Consider the following 12057-nt stretch of genomic DNA (forward strand, 5'->3'; position numbering starts at 1 on the left):
GTGGAGGAGGTGGGGGTGGTAGTGGCGGTGGCAGTGGGAGTGAGGTGGTGGAGGTGGTGGTGGCTGTGGCGGTAATGGTGATGATGCTGACGGTGGTTGTGGTGGTGACGGTGGGGGTGATGGTGGGGGAAACTCATCCTTAAATAGGCGAAGGAAACATGTGAGATGAGTGAAAGACAAGTGAATTTAAATGCGCGGAAATTCTATTTCTTTTGTAAATCTGTAATTCCATCAACAACTTGGTCAATGTGTACAACAAACCAAAGATAGAAGGCAAAAGCAGACCATCTGTTATTCACATGAGAACATATGAAGAATGGGGCAAATGTCCATATTCAACCACATTATTTGGAACCGAAAACAAGGTTCAACAAGGAACAACTCCTTCAGAGGAACCCTACAACATCTAACTGCCACATCTTGGAAAATTAAAAGAGTTGAAACTAATCCATATCTCAACATTTCATCATCCAATTTAAGTTCTTCCCTAAGCAAGGGCACCCGTACATGCTGTGGCTGGAGCAGCGTCAAGCTGTTTCTTTGCAGAACTGTATTTCTTGGTGACAAATCTGTATTGGGCAGGGATATACAAAAAAAATCAGTACAGTACTACCCATATTATAACACATCTTCAACTTGATATGTTTGAAAGCTAAAGTAGAGAATAGGGTGTATACGCAAGAGGCAATCAGGTGACGGTAGAATTGTTGATAGAGAAGGACAAGATGAAATAATAGTTCTCATGTGATTTTAGCTTCATGGTCTGTCTATTTACCTGAAGAAATCCCTCCACAGCAACTCAAACATCAACCAATTCATTCCACTGCCACCATCATCCCGCTTTGAGGAAGCAGAAATGGTTCTGTCAATCATAAAATTGCATTGAACAGTGAGTACATATCCAATATAAATTTTAGAAACTAAAGCACCATTTAAGAGAAAGGCATAGGCACACCTGTTAGCAGTTTTCTTTAGCTCATCAAACATACTGCGGGGAGAGAGGCATCCCATGGCCAGCCATGGAGAGATCTTGCATGAAAAGTTTGCACCATATATGCTATCATGGCTTCCATCTTTGCCACTCTTGGGTGGTTGTGCTTGGCACTCAGCTGCAAACTTTTTGAGCCTCTCTAGGGCTTCAGCTTCCCCTCCCACCATGGAAGCATTGGCAGCTGGTCTTCCATCCTATAAGACAAGAGATGAAAATATTGTCACTTACCAGGGAACAGGTCAAAAAATATTATCACAGAACTATAAAAAGGTGGAAACTAACAGCACCATGTGTCAAAAACAGTTTCCATGTCAATAAATGATGATACTCTTATTCTTCGAATCCATTTTAGGCTCATAAGCAATGGAAAAAGATCCAAATACTAGCATTACTAAAGTTGCAGCTGAACCATTAACGACCATTCAAATTATACAAATTTGAGCAAAAAGTTTGTTTGATACTAAATCTTTTCATACTTAAAACCGGAATATTCAAAACTAACTCATTTCTCAGTCCCTCTCTCGTGCAAACTTTTGGTAGAAATAATACATACTCAAGTCTTTATTTACTAAGATGCCAAGCAAGGCCTTATTGATTCTATAAACTTGTTCACCTTTTCCATTATCCTGATGTAAAAGATTGTTCATTTCTATTTATCTTGGAACCTCGACATCATCAATTCTCAATTATATCCACAGAACAATCCGTCCAAAACACTTTCGATGAAAACTATAGGATCAAAGATGAGTTAGTATAACAACTCAGAAACTGAAAGTCAAACCTGAGACATTGTAGCAGATGGATTAAGACCCAAATCCATTAAGGAAGGAATATCCCCAGGCTCCACATCACCACGAGAGGGCAAGCCCTTCATTTGTTCCAAAGCCTCGATCGTCTTCCTCACCTCCAATCCCTTTACTTTCTCTCTAAACCCACCATAATTCGTGGGCATTTCCTCCAACTTAAATGGCAAATCATCCATATGGTACAGAGTGCTTCCCCAGAAGTACTTGAACTCCACATTCTCCTCCTTCATAGCGGCTTCGATCTTCTCCTCGGCCTTAACCTCATCGTGCGAAACCTCTCTGTGCGCATAAATGGCGTCGGCGCCGATTGCCTTGGCCAGCTCCACCAAAACCGTCTCGGGCTTCCCGATTCGGACCACCAGATCGGACCCTCTTGCCTGGAGATTCTTGCGGAGGTCTGAGACCGATTCAACCAAGAAGGACGCACGGTATGGACCGGTCTTATCGAACCCAGAAGAGGATTTTCCGTAGTCTCTTGGGTCAAAGCAATAGACGGGCAAGACTGACATGGACTCGTTGTTGGCCGAGTTGAGGCACTCGTTATCGTGGACACGCAAATCGTTTCTGAACCAGACAATGGAAGCTCGGCGAATTGCGGCCCCATTGGAGGGGTCTAGAGGACGGCGAGGGCCTAAAGAGAGAGGGTTTTGCAGAGGGTTGGCTGAGATGGTGGACTTGAATGAGAGCTTCGGAGGAGTTACATTGGCCGTGGATAGAGAGAGGTGAGCCAAGGAAGAGGCCTGAGTGGGCACCTTGACCTTGTTTGGCTGGGAAGAAAACAAGGTAGAAACTTTGGGTTGTTGGAAAAAGTGGGTGGGGAGGATTGTAGAGAGAGAAAGAGAGAGGGAAGCAGTGGCAAAAGGAGGAAGTGATGAGGAAGGCACAATGGCAAGTGAGTTTGGTTCCTCTGACGATTTAGATTCTGGGTTTTCTGATACTTGGAGATTGGGGGCCATTTTCTAGGGTTCGTTTGAGAGATGGAGCAGAGATTGAAGATAAGCTAATGTCTTCCTGGTTGGCTACCTCTGGTTTGCTCTCTCAGTCTCGCTCACTATTTCTCTAGATTGTCTGATTGTGTTGTGTTTGTTCTCCGCGGTTGGTGGCCTTGTGATTTTTGCGGGTTTTAAAGCCTTTGGTCTCTTTGCATCCAAATTCCTTTGTTTAATATCCAACCTGCCTGCACCTAACAATTTGCACTAACTTTTCACATTTCAACTTCAACAGCCTTCAGTCTAATTCAGATAATTAGATGAGTCGTATGGCCTTTGGCCCCGCTAAAACTCCAATTCAATCCTTTTTTTTTTTCCCCTTTAAAATATTATTTAAAAATAAAGTATATTGATAGAGGGAAAATCGAACACAAAATTTTATATACGCTCTAAGATCCTGTCACCAATATTCTCCATATTCACCGTACTTGTGTTGTTTATCATCCAAAATAAATGGGGATTTAGGCTTAGCAAACTTCTTTTTATTGAAGTTACCAAATTAATTAGATCATCTACACAAGATTTGGGACTGTGGCACAGCTATGTGTTCATGAAGCTAATGGGACATCAACGTTGGTTGTGGAATGGGTCCTAAGGTGGTAGGTGCATTATGAAACCCCCTTGATTTTAATTCCTGAATAGACATGGTTCGTGTCCTATCATAATCTTCTGAGTCATTGTGTACACACACCCAAAAATTTACTCTGCACGCATTCTATTTTTTCAAATAATACAATTATTCACTCAAATAAGTTTAGTTTAGACGGGGTGTCGTTTAACGCTGGGTCGTTTTGGCTTAACGACTGAGGTCGTGTCGTGTGCGCGCACCGCGCTCCATGCGCAGCGTAAGAGGGCCTGTGTCAAGTCTTCAGCCAATACTGAGGCTCAACGTTCGGAGGATGAATCCTTCCAATTTCTCGTGAGGCTTATCATCGACGAAGAGTAATCTGAATTGTATGGACTGTTTTGTGGGCTTTGCACATGCCCCGGCTACTGCAATCTTGCGCCGACCGGTAACCTACACTACTTCAAGAACATATAGAAATGGCAGGTTGAAATTGAGAGCAAAGCTCGTTGAAGAAAATGACCCATTACTTCAATCCGCCTTAGATTCAGCCTCTCTTCGTTTCCGAGAAACCCATCGACCAGGCAAGCCCATATCCTCTGTATTTGACACTTTTCTTTTTCAGTGGGCTATTTAATCAATCAAATAGCCCTTAATGATTCGTATTATTATGGATGATCTGTTTTTGTTTTTGTTTTATAGTAGCAATTCGAGTGACGCAAACAACTTATAAAGAATGCATCTTTATTTGAATTTTGTGTGCAATTTCTGAGTATGTGATTAGTACTTGCAATTCATGTGCAGAGCCTCTCTTTGTTGATCCGTATGCCGGTTGCTTTGTTGCTCCTAATGCTCAGATGGATATGAAGCAATCCTCGGACCATTATTGTCTTGGAACAAAATTCATTGATGATAAGTTGCTCCGTACAGTGAACCATATTGATGGACTTAAGCAGGTAGTTTTTGTTTGTCTAGAGATAAGATTTAACTTCATAGACTTGTTCTTGTCAATCCTTAAGTTTTGATGGTATTCTTCTTGAAAGTGCAGGTTGTTTTGCTAACAGATGGCATGGACACCCGTCCATATAGGCTTAGTTGGCCAACTTCAACCATTATATTTAATATATCTCCAGAACGGGTATTCAAAAGAGCAGCTGAAAAGCTTCAAGGTGATTGCAAACTTACAACATCAACTATAGTGACAATTTGGTGAAATTAAAGATTTTGCAGCCTATTTGAAAAAAAACAAAGATAATTGTGTATCATGGGCATCAAATATTTTGTTGATGCATGTCTTGTTTAATTCTTAATCCTCAGAAAATTCCAGCCTTTTAGGAATTCTTTTATTATACATTACCATCTTGTTTTTGCTAAGTAGGCATTGCAAAATGTTCTCATAGTTTTATTTTAAATCCCTCAGGTGTTGGGGCAAAGATTCCAAGAAGCTGCGTATCCCTTCATGTTCCTTTGGAATCCTCCAACATACAGCAAAGTCTGCGTGCTAAAGGCTTTAACGGCAATCGCCCTAGTATATGGGCCATGCAGGTATCTAAAGAAGGTTTTCAAGCTATACTATAATGACTGACCAGTAGTTGTCTTTTTGTGTGTAGCTTATCATGGTGATTCTGTTTAGTGGGTAGGGAAGTCATTTTAGTATGTTGTTGTAGGGGCTCCCTGTGATGACATTAGCAAGTTTTGAGGACATATTGCTCACTGTAAGTGGTTCTGCCATGAACGGATGTTTTTTCTTGGGAGAATTGCCTGCTTGGTTGGCAGAAACTGAAATAGGGATCAAGGTCAGTTTGCTTATTTCAAGTGTTTTTCAGTGTTTGAATTGCTTTTCTCTGTCAAGAAAGAAATGCACCACCTGTTTCCTGTTTTGTTCTGTAGACTAGTGCAAGGAAATGGATGGAGAAATTATTCATGAACAATGGCTTTCGGGTGGACGTGCTTTGCTATGAGGAAGTTGCGAGGAGTTTAGGCAAGGATTTAGCATCAGGAGGCTATAAGAATATACTATTTTCTGCGGAACAACTGCGGTTTTCTGATGATCAGGTAACATGTTTTTCGGTATCTGACAATTTATGAACGCTTAAATAGTGGTATTCATGTAACCAGAGGAATCAATCTCGCAACTCATCCTGTCTGCATATTCAAACCGTTATCTTCTTTCCCTAAGAGTTAGTGTGTTGTGTCAGTATCATTAATCCTTCAAACGCTGGAACCTTTCTAAACCTTTTTACATTGTTGACAGATGGAAACTTGGAGGAAGGAATTTCAAAGAACCGAGGAAGAAGGGGATGAGGAAGGCTTCGAAGAGCTCTAATACAATGCCATGTTTGTTTCGTATTTTATTATCTTGTTTTTAATTAAGCCGCCACATTGTAAATCATTTATAATGAAATTTTGGAATTTAGTTGTTCTCTCTTTCCTTCTTTGTATAAGTTTTGAAGATGTTAAGGGCTTTGCTCCCATTTCATTTTTGGACATGTTCTCCACATGTTTATTGCTATTTTCGCGAGGAGAATCTGTGTTTCACGTGTACAGTGATATGTTGTATATAAATGCGATACTTATTCGATCCACAATCAGATTCACAATTTTCACGGTAGACAGGCCTGTGAATAGTTATTATTTTCTGAAAGTTTGATCGAGGACCAATCCAATTCTATAAAGATTATGTATTTTTGGCTCTTTGCTATGGAAGTAAAGTCGAGTCTATGTTTGGTCTCACAACAATGCCGTGATGCTATCGTACTCTCCTTGTACACAAACTAATAAAGTTGAATTAATTTAACAAGACAGCTTCAGACCCAATACATAGAAAAGGTTCACCTAATGACCCACAATTCCAAGCCGCCAATCAAAATCGCTACCTAATTCCCCTTCGCCAAGGATTGTAATTTGTTTGTTTGTTTCACCCTTTTGGGACAACAAAGCTGACGAAACGTCGACCCGAAGAAACAAGCAGGCCTCGACTCGAACCATACCACAAAATAGGTACCTGGCTTTCATCCACTCAGAAAATCAACCAGCAAGGAGTTGACCAAAATACCTTATCTACATAATAACTCGGAAAAACATTTTATGTATATTACAATTTACACACACACGAATATCTGTCTTCAGACAAGCGTTAACAAAGCTCATTTTCTCTGTCCTTCCATTAAAATTAAGAAGCAAAAACGAATTTACCAGTGCTCACGTGGCCAGCTCCTGAAAATAGTTTGCAGGAGCCACTTCGAAGCCGTAGAACAAAAATATGCTATGCTACTGTTGATTCAAAACAGAAAGTGTAGGCCGTGGTCTTACAACGTTCAGCACACCTTTTGCTGTTGCCTGTTGAGAGAGGAATGAACAATAAACTGTTAAGAAATTGCAATGCAAAAATTATAAGTATCTAGCCCAGCGTCTTGCCTGGGATTTTACCTCAAAGAAGGAGTTGAAGTTGAGACGCATCAGAAAACGCCTAAGAAATGGGGCTCGCTGGCTCCCAACAAGCCTACTACTGCGCAATATCGTGTATAGCGAGTTTGATTTCTTGTTAAATTCCTGAACAAAGTAAAACAAAACCTAATTGAAGATGAAGTCCACATATTGGAACATTATATAACATGTTAAATAATGCAAGCAGCTACGGAGTCTTGTGAAAGCCAAACAATATAACCTACATCCTCGAATTATGCAGGGCTAGTCAATTGTCAGAGAACCAGACAGGTAAACCAACTTTGGCATCAACAACGGAGTAAATTCCCAGGACAGTTGCAGCAGTATAATATGTGGAAATTATTCTTGCCAATAATTGCAAGAAGAGAGATTATTTTCGCAAAACAATGATGTTTACCTCTATAATGTGTTCCAATTCAGATGTATTTTCACTGCTTTCTTGGTTCTCAATGTTCCAGCAGAACTGAAGGCAAAGTTTCATTATGCTGTCCAGTATCCTTGATAAAGAGCCAATGTCCAAGAAAGATTGTGAAATTAAAGCTGATAAATACCTGCAGGAAATTTTAGAATTCCATGAGCATTATGCTGCAATAGAAAATATGGACAAAGCACATACAGGGAATAGCTGAAAATTTGTAAGAGCAACAGTATCAAGCTCTTCAACAAATTAATTAAATGAACAGAAAAAAATCGATGCACAACCATGATTCGGTTATGTGCTTGGCAGAAATACAAAGGCAACATGAACCTCTAAAAGATTGAACAAACTCCACAACAATTCATAGTTGACTAAACATTAATTGCCTTGTAATATTCAAAAAGGAAACCACATATTCTATCAAGTGTGGGTAAGGTGTCACAAAGACCTTTCAATTCCCTAGTAAATTCTTGGCCCTCAATTTATACGGAGCTCTTCTGCTCCAAGCTATCATCACAATCAGCAATCAAGGATCTCTAACTACAAAACTAAATCAAACTGTGGAATGATAAGCCTAGAAACAAAAACTAAACAAGTCTAAGTGGCTCTCAAATGGCCTTCCCCTACCTACAGTTTTCCTGCATTCATCATATTTCATAAGTAGCGTGCCTCAACCATTCTCATTAAGTACATCTAATATGATTCTATGCATATTAGACAATTTTTACAACTGAGAGCCATCCAAAAGCATGACAACATAGAAGTGATATACAATAAGAAATTATTTATTCAACTTACTCCTGATGGACGCCCACAAGTCCAGTAAAGTCATTAGAATCTTGAATATGAGCTTGCAAAACATTCCATTGGGATTCTATCACATCCACCTGAAACAGAAAATACATTAGGTTATGCACAGATACTGTTCTATACTGCTTTGTTTTTTTGCATGGTTTTTGCACAACAAATCTCTGGGAAAATAATGAATATATGGAAGTGAAAGTTAAATGGAATAAACCATAACCTGTATATAAAACTGAAGGTTTCTAATCAAGAAAGCCATATGCTCTCTAATACGCCACATTGGTCTAGATCGCTGCCTTCCCTGCTGAGATACTGAGCCCTTTACATGATCATTCCTATGCTTGGCAAAATCTGTGTGATCTTGATGCATCACAGAGGCCCATGATTTCTCCAATTCCATTTGTGTTCGCTTTAGCCGCAGCAAATATTGGAAGACCCTGCAGTACCTGGGGTACACCTGATGTTAGCATGCATTCACATCAAGAACGTTCAATACTTAATAAAATGTTTCAGCAGCTGATTCCTCAAAAAGCTTCTCCAAAATAGAAAAGCATTAGAAATTTTTAGGGACAATTACCAAATATATTGAAACTAAAACAAAGAATGGCATCTGCAAGTAGCACTAGTAGTGGAGTCTTACTTAGAGAGCACATCTGGGGTAAAAAACAACTGTAAGGGCCAATCAACGGAGTATTCAAGAGCAATGCCATCCCAACCATCAAGAGATATTTCTGAAGAAGCACTTGATAGTGCAGTGCCTGCATTCCCATCTGTCTTTGGTAAATCTACTTGGGAGGATTTTACAGTCATTCCAAATGATGGCATCCTACCAGAGACAGAATGATAGTTGAATAAACAATGTTTATGAAACCTCAAAGTGAAATGACTGATAGGGAAGAATAAAAAAGGCTACATAGTCAAGACCTTCATTTAAAGCAGACAGTAGGAACAATAAAAAAAGGGCTCTAACCCTTAAGGATACTCTAGAGAAACACTTGTCTTCCTCACTTATAGTCTTAATTGCAGCCTGCATTGGAAGTAGAGCTAAATAATTTGTTTCCAGACAATTGAAAAATGAGGCATGTTGACGCAATTAATATCTCAACTCTGTGATTTAATATGTTAGGAGTCATTTTATAATAACCTTACCAGCTGAAATGGGACCATAAGATCAGCCTCAGCAGTTGACTGGCGAGGAGGTAGACGCATCAACTGGCGGCTCTCTTCAAGAAAGCACTGGCATAATAGATCATGTCTAATTAAAAAACCTCCCAGGTTACAATCATTTAATGGGAAACTATACTAAATATAAGACTACATCAGTACTTCCTGCACATCTACCTTAAGAAAAACTCCAAAAATAGCATTTTCCCTTCCAATCATTATTGAACACAAAATTGTCATCAAACGATGACAATTCATTTAGAGATTCGGGGAAGGTATACGCATTCACCCCAATGAGAATAAAATTAAAAATTTCTGTACTTGGAAAACAGAAGGAAGCAATCTTTACATATTTTCCATCCTTACCTGAAAGAAATCTCCTTTTGCTAAAAGAAAATAGTCTTTCAGTGCCTTCAGATGGCCATTTAAGTCAGCGCGTACAACCACAAGCTGCAGAAATTGAGGGAATATAGTAAATTTTTGTTCTATAACATGGAGGGACCAAAATTTTCACATTCAGCACCTGCCAAAGATGACGGGCAGCAGTAGCCCTAATTGAGTCGATAGCACATTCAAAAGATCTTCTGTGAAACTCAGATGATTCCTGCACATAATGAACATGTAATTTACTCTTAATTAGAAAGAGAAGCTATATCTTGTGTAAAGAAACAAATATAAAGATTGTCAAGAACTATATATTCTGGCACAGTGGATCAAACGCAAGTATCACATTATCCACCTTATTATGACCTTTAGTTCCAGAAACATGATATCAGCAAGATATGTAGTAATCATAGGGCAAACAGAAAACCTTTAGTTCCAGAAGCATAGTTTCAATCTTATCAGCCTCAGACTGTGGAAGCAATTCTTCTCCAATCAACTCTTTATCCGCAAAAGGGTCTTTGAGGAAAGGAAATCTCCCTGAAAATCCTTGAACTTTCTGAGAGCCTCTAGGCACCTGTTGATGATACACAATATCCTGAAACCGAAAGGCATGGCTCGGATTGCGAAGAACCCGGATGGCCTTGCCTGAAAATAAAATTGATTCTGCAACACGCATATGGATATACTCGGGTAGCATATCCTACAAAGAGAAAGGGGAAGACAATGTAACTCGTAAGTAACAGAATTTGAGTTTCAAAGTTTGGTTTCTCTTTGAGGCAGTGGTGTACCACAAATTAAAGCCAAAGTAAAGGGAGAATATGAAATCCCAAAAGATAAAGTCAACAATACCAAATATATATGAAATCCCAAGTGCCAATCTGTTAAAGATGTATCGTCCATTGACATGCGTGCCAACTTTTCAGATATGTCTCGATGAGATGAGCCATGCTCTACATCCTTATCTTCCGGCCTGAAAAGTGATACAGTCAACCATATAAACCATTTTAAGTTGAGTGTTGCTAAAAAATGGAAGGGTATGCCAGAAGGAGAGACACAAGGCATTATATATTATGGAAGTTCGACAAATATGCAAACCCCTAAGAAAGGAGTTTCTTCCGTCACTACCTCCTAATGAAAAACTCTCCATGCTGGTCTTGAAGAATCCCATATACCATCCACGCTGCCAGCTGGTTATACAGCACCTGATGTGCATGCCAAAGAAGCCTATGCTACCAACACACAGCAATAAACAAATTAGAAATTAATCAGCTTATAATTTATTTTGCCACTAAAACATAACAAACAGTTCCTAACAGTTACTTTCGAAAAAAGTACACCTCATACACACTGTTCCATTCGCATGAAAAATGAGGTGTATACCTCTGAATGCATGTTTGCAACTCAGGCACTCCACAATGGCATCGTTTGTGCAAAAGGTTCAGAAGCTGACCGCCACGAATGTCATCGCGCTCAATCTCCAGAACAAGCTCATACAGAGGCGGCAAGAGCACAAAAAACTAGCAAAAACCAACTGATCATAAGAAACACAAACAAAAATGATTACCAAACAATGCAGCATGCACATTCTTAAAACCCGACCTTATTGAGGCCTTGAGTTACAGTTGCCAATATGGGGACAGTTTCGGACAACAATTTCTGCTCAATGTGGAGAACAGCAGACCTATAGACCGAGAGTATCTCCACAATGCCATTGGCAATTGCCCTACGATACACACTCGGCTTTTCAGCTTTGGGTTTGGACAAGTCGGAGGCCAAAGAACTCGCATTTGCAGACCTTATCCAACTTAAATTCCGAGACCTGACGGAAAAGCGGTCAAGCTCCCGATAGTAAAACCCTAATGTGGTGATCTTCTCTATAAGATCCCTGCAGAGAACGCAGAAAACGATTGGGCATGAAATTGGAATATGTGAAATTTGGAGGGTTTGAGTGTGAATATTTTGGGTACCTTTCGCTGGGTTGAATGAAGGAGATATCGGGAGCGAGCTTGAAAGTAGGCTCATCGGAAATGGGAGCGTCGACGCCGAGAGACTTGGAATGCTCTCTCTCGTCGATTATCAGATCGCCGGTGTAGCCCAACAGTGCAAGTAGCAACTCGTGTAACATTGCTGCTTCTTCTTCTCTCTGAATTCTAGTGGAGAGAGATTGGTCAAACTCAGACACTCGCACTGAGCACTGAGGAGTACAAAACGGCGCCGGATTGCACTGGCTAAGGCTTGCTAGGTGGGTTTGGTGGCAACTGGCCGTAATTTGCTTGACGGATTGATATATGCTTCCCCAGAACGGCAAAGCTCAAGCCTCAAACCCGAACGGAAAAATAAGGAGGGAGCTTTGTGGTTTTTCAAGTATTTTAAGCGGGTTATTTTATCCAGATTTTAAATTAATTTTTTTATTTGAATGGGACTAAAAGAAATGACGAATCGTTCATGGTGAAACCTTTACATTAATGTGGAAGAAATCTGAAATCTAT

At 39.9% G+C, this 12057-nt stretch overlaps 3 protein-coding genes across 4 annotated transcripts; 1 reads left to right on the plus strand and 2 right to left on the minus strand.

Moving 5' to 3' along the window:
• Window positions 1–181: 181 nt before the first annotated feature.
• On the minus strand, window positions 182–2944 carry LOC117637515 (blue-light photoreceptor PHR2). Of its 2 annotated transcripts, none has more exons than XM_034372421.1 (4): window positions 1773–2944; window positions 956–1185; window positions 776–862; window positions 182–569 (listed from the first exon to the last, which is right to left on the minus strand). In XM_034372421.1, the coding sequence occupies exons 1-4, from the start codon at window positions 2751–2753 to the stop codon at window positions 488–490; spliced, it is 1380 nt and encodes a 459-aa protein (XP_034228312.1). In that variant the 5' UTR covers window positions 2754–2944; the 3' UTR covers window positions 182–487. The 2 variants fall into 2 exon arrangements, 1 of the variants encoding a protein (XP_034228312.1); XR_004587187.1 differs by having other exon boundaries at window positions 453–569; window positions 678–862; window positions 1773–2936.
• A 625-nt stretch (window positions 2945–3569) lies between these two features.
• LOC117637025 (putative S-adenosyl-L-methionine-dependent methyltransferase MAV_4873) lies at window positions 3570–5939 on the plus strand. The gene is made up of 7 exons (XM_034371764.1): window positions 3570–3935; window positions 4156–4307; window positions 4400–4520; window positions 4772–4896; window positions 5019–5147; window positions 5242–5406; window positions 5606–5939. Exons 1-7 carry the CDS (start codon window positions 3743–3745, stop codon window positions 5675–5677), a joined length of 957 nt encoding a protein of 318 aa, XP_034227655.1. The 5' UTR covers window positions 3570–3742; the 3' UTR covers window positions 5678–5939.
• Window positions 5940–6393: 454 nt separating this feature from the next.
• Window positions 6394–12020, minus strand: LOC117637024 (gamma-tubulin complex component 4 homolog). The gene is made up of 16 exons (XM_034371763.1): window positions 11536–12020; window positions 11168–11453; window positions 10949–11085; window positions 10694–10792; window positions 10418–10538; window positions 9996–10268; window positions 9708–9788; window positions 9551–9634; window positions 9170–9256; window positions 8991–9047; window positions 8661–8845; window positions 8241–8466; window positions 8015–8103; window positions 7196–7349; window positions 6781–6903; window positions 6394–6690 (listed from the first exon to the last, which is right to left on the minus strand). The coding sequence occupies exons 1-16, from the start codon at window positions 11691–11693 to the stop codon at window positions 6622–6624; spliced, it is 2229 nt and encodes a 742-aa protein (XP_034227654.1). The 5' UTR covers window positions 11694–12020; the 3' UTR covers window positions 6394–6621.
• Window positions 12021–12057: the final 37 nt, after the last annotated feature.

The sequence above is a fragment of the Prunus dulcis genome, chromosome 8, assembly GCF_902201215.1.
Source record: "Prunus dulcis chromosome 8, ALMONDv2, whole genome shotgun sequence".
Taxonomy (NCBI): Eukaryota; Viridiplantae; Streptophyta; class Magnoliopsida; order Rosales; family Rosaceae; genus Prunus; species Prunus dulcis.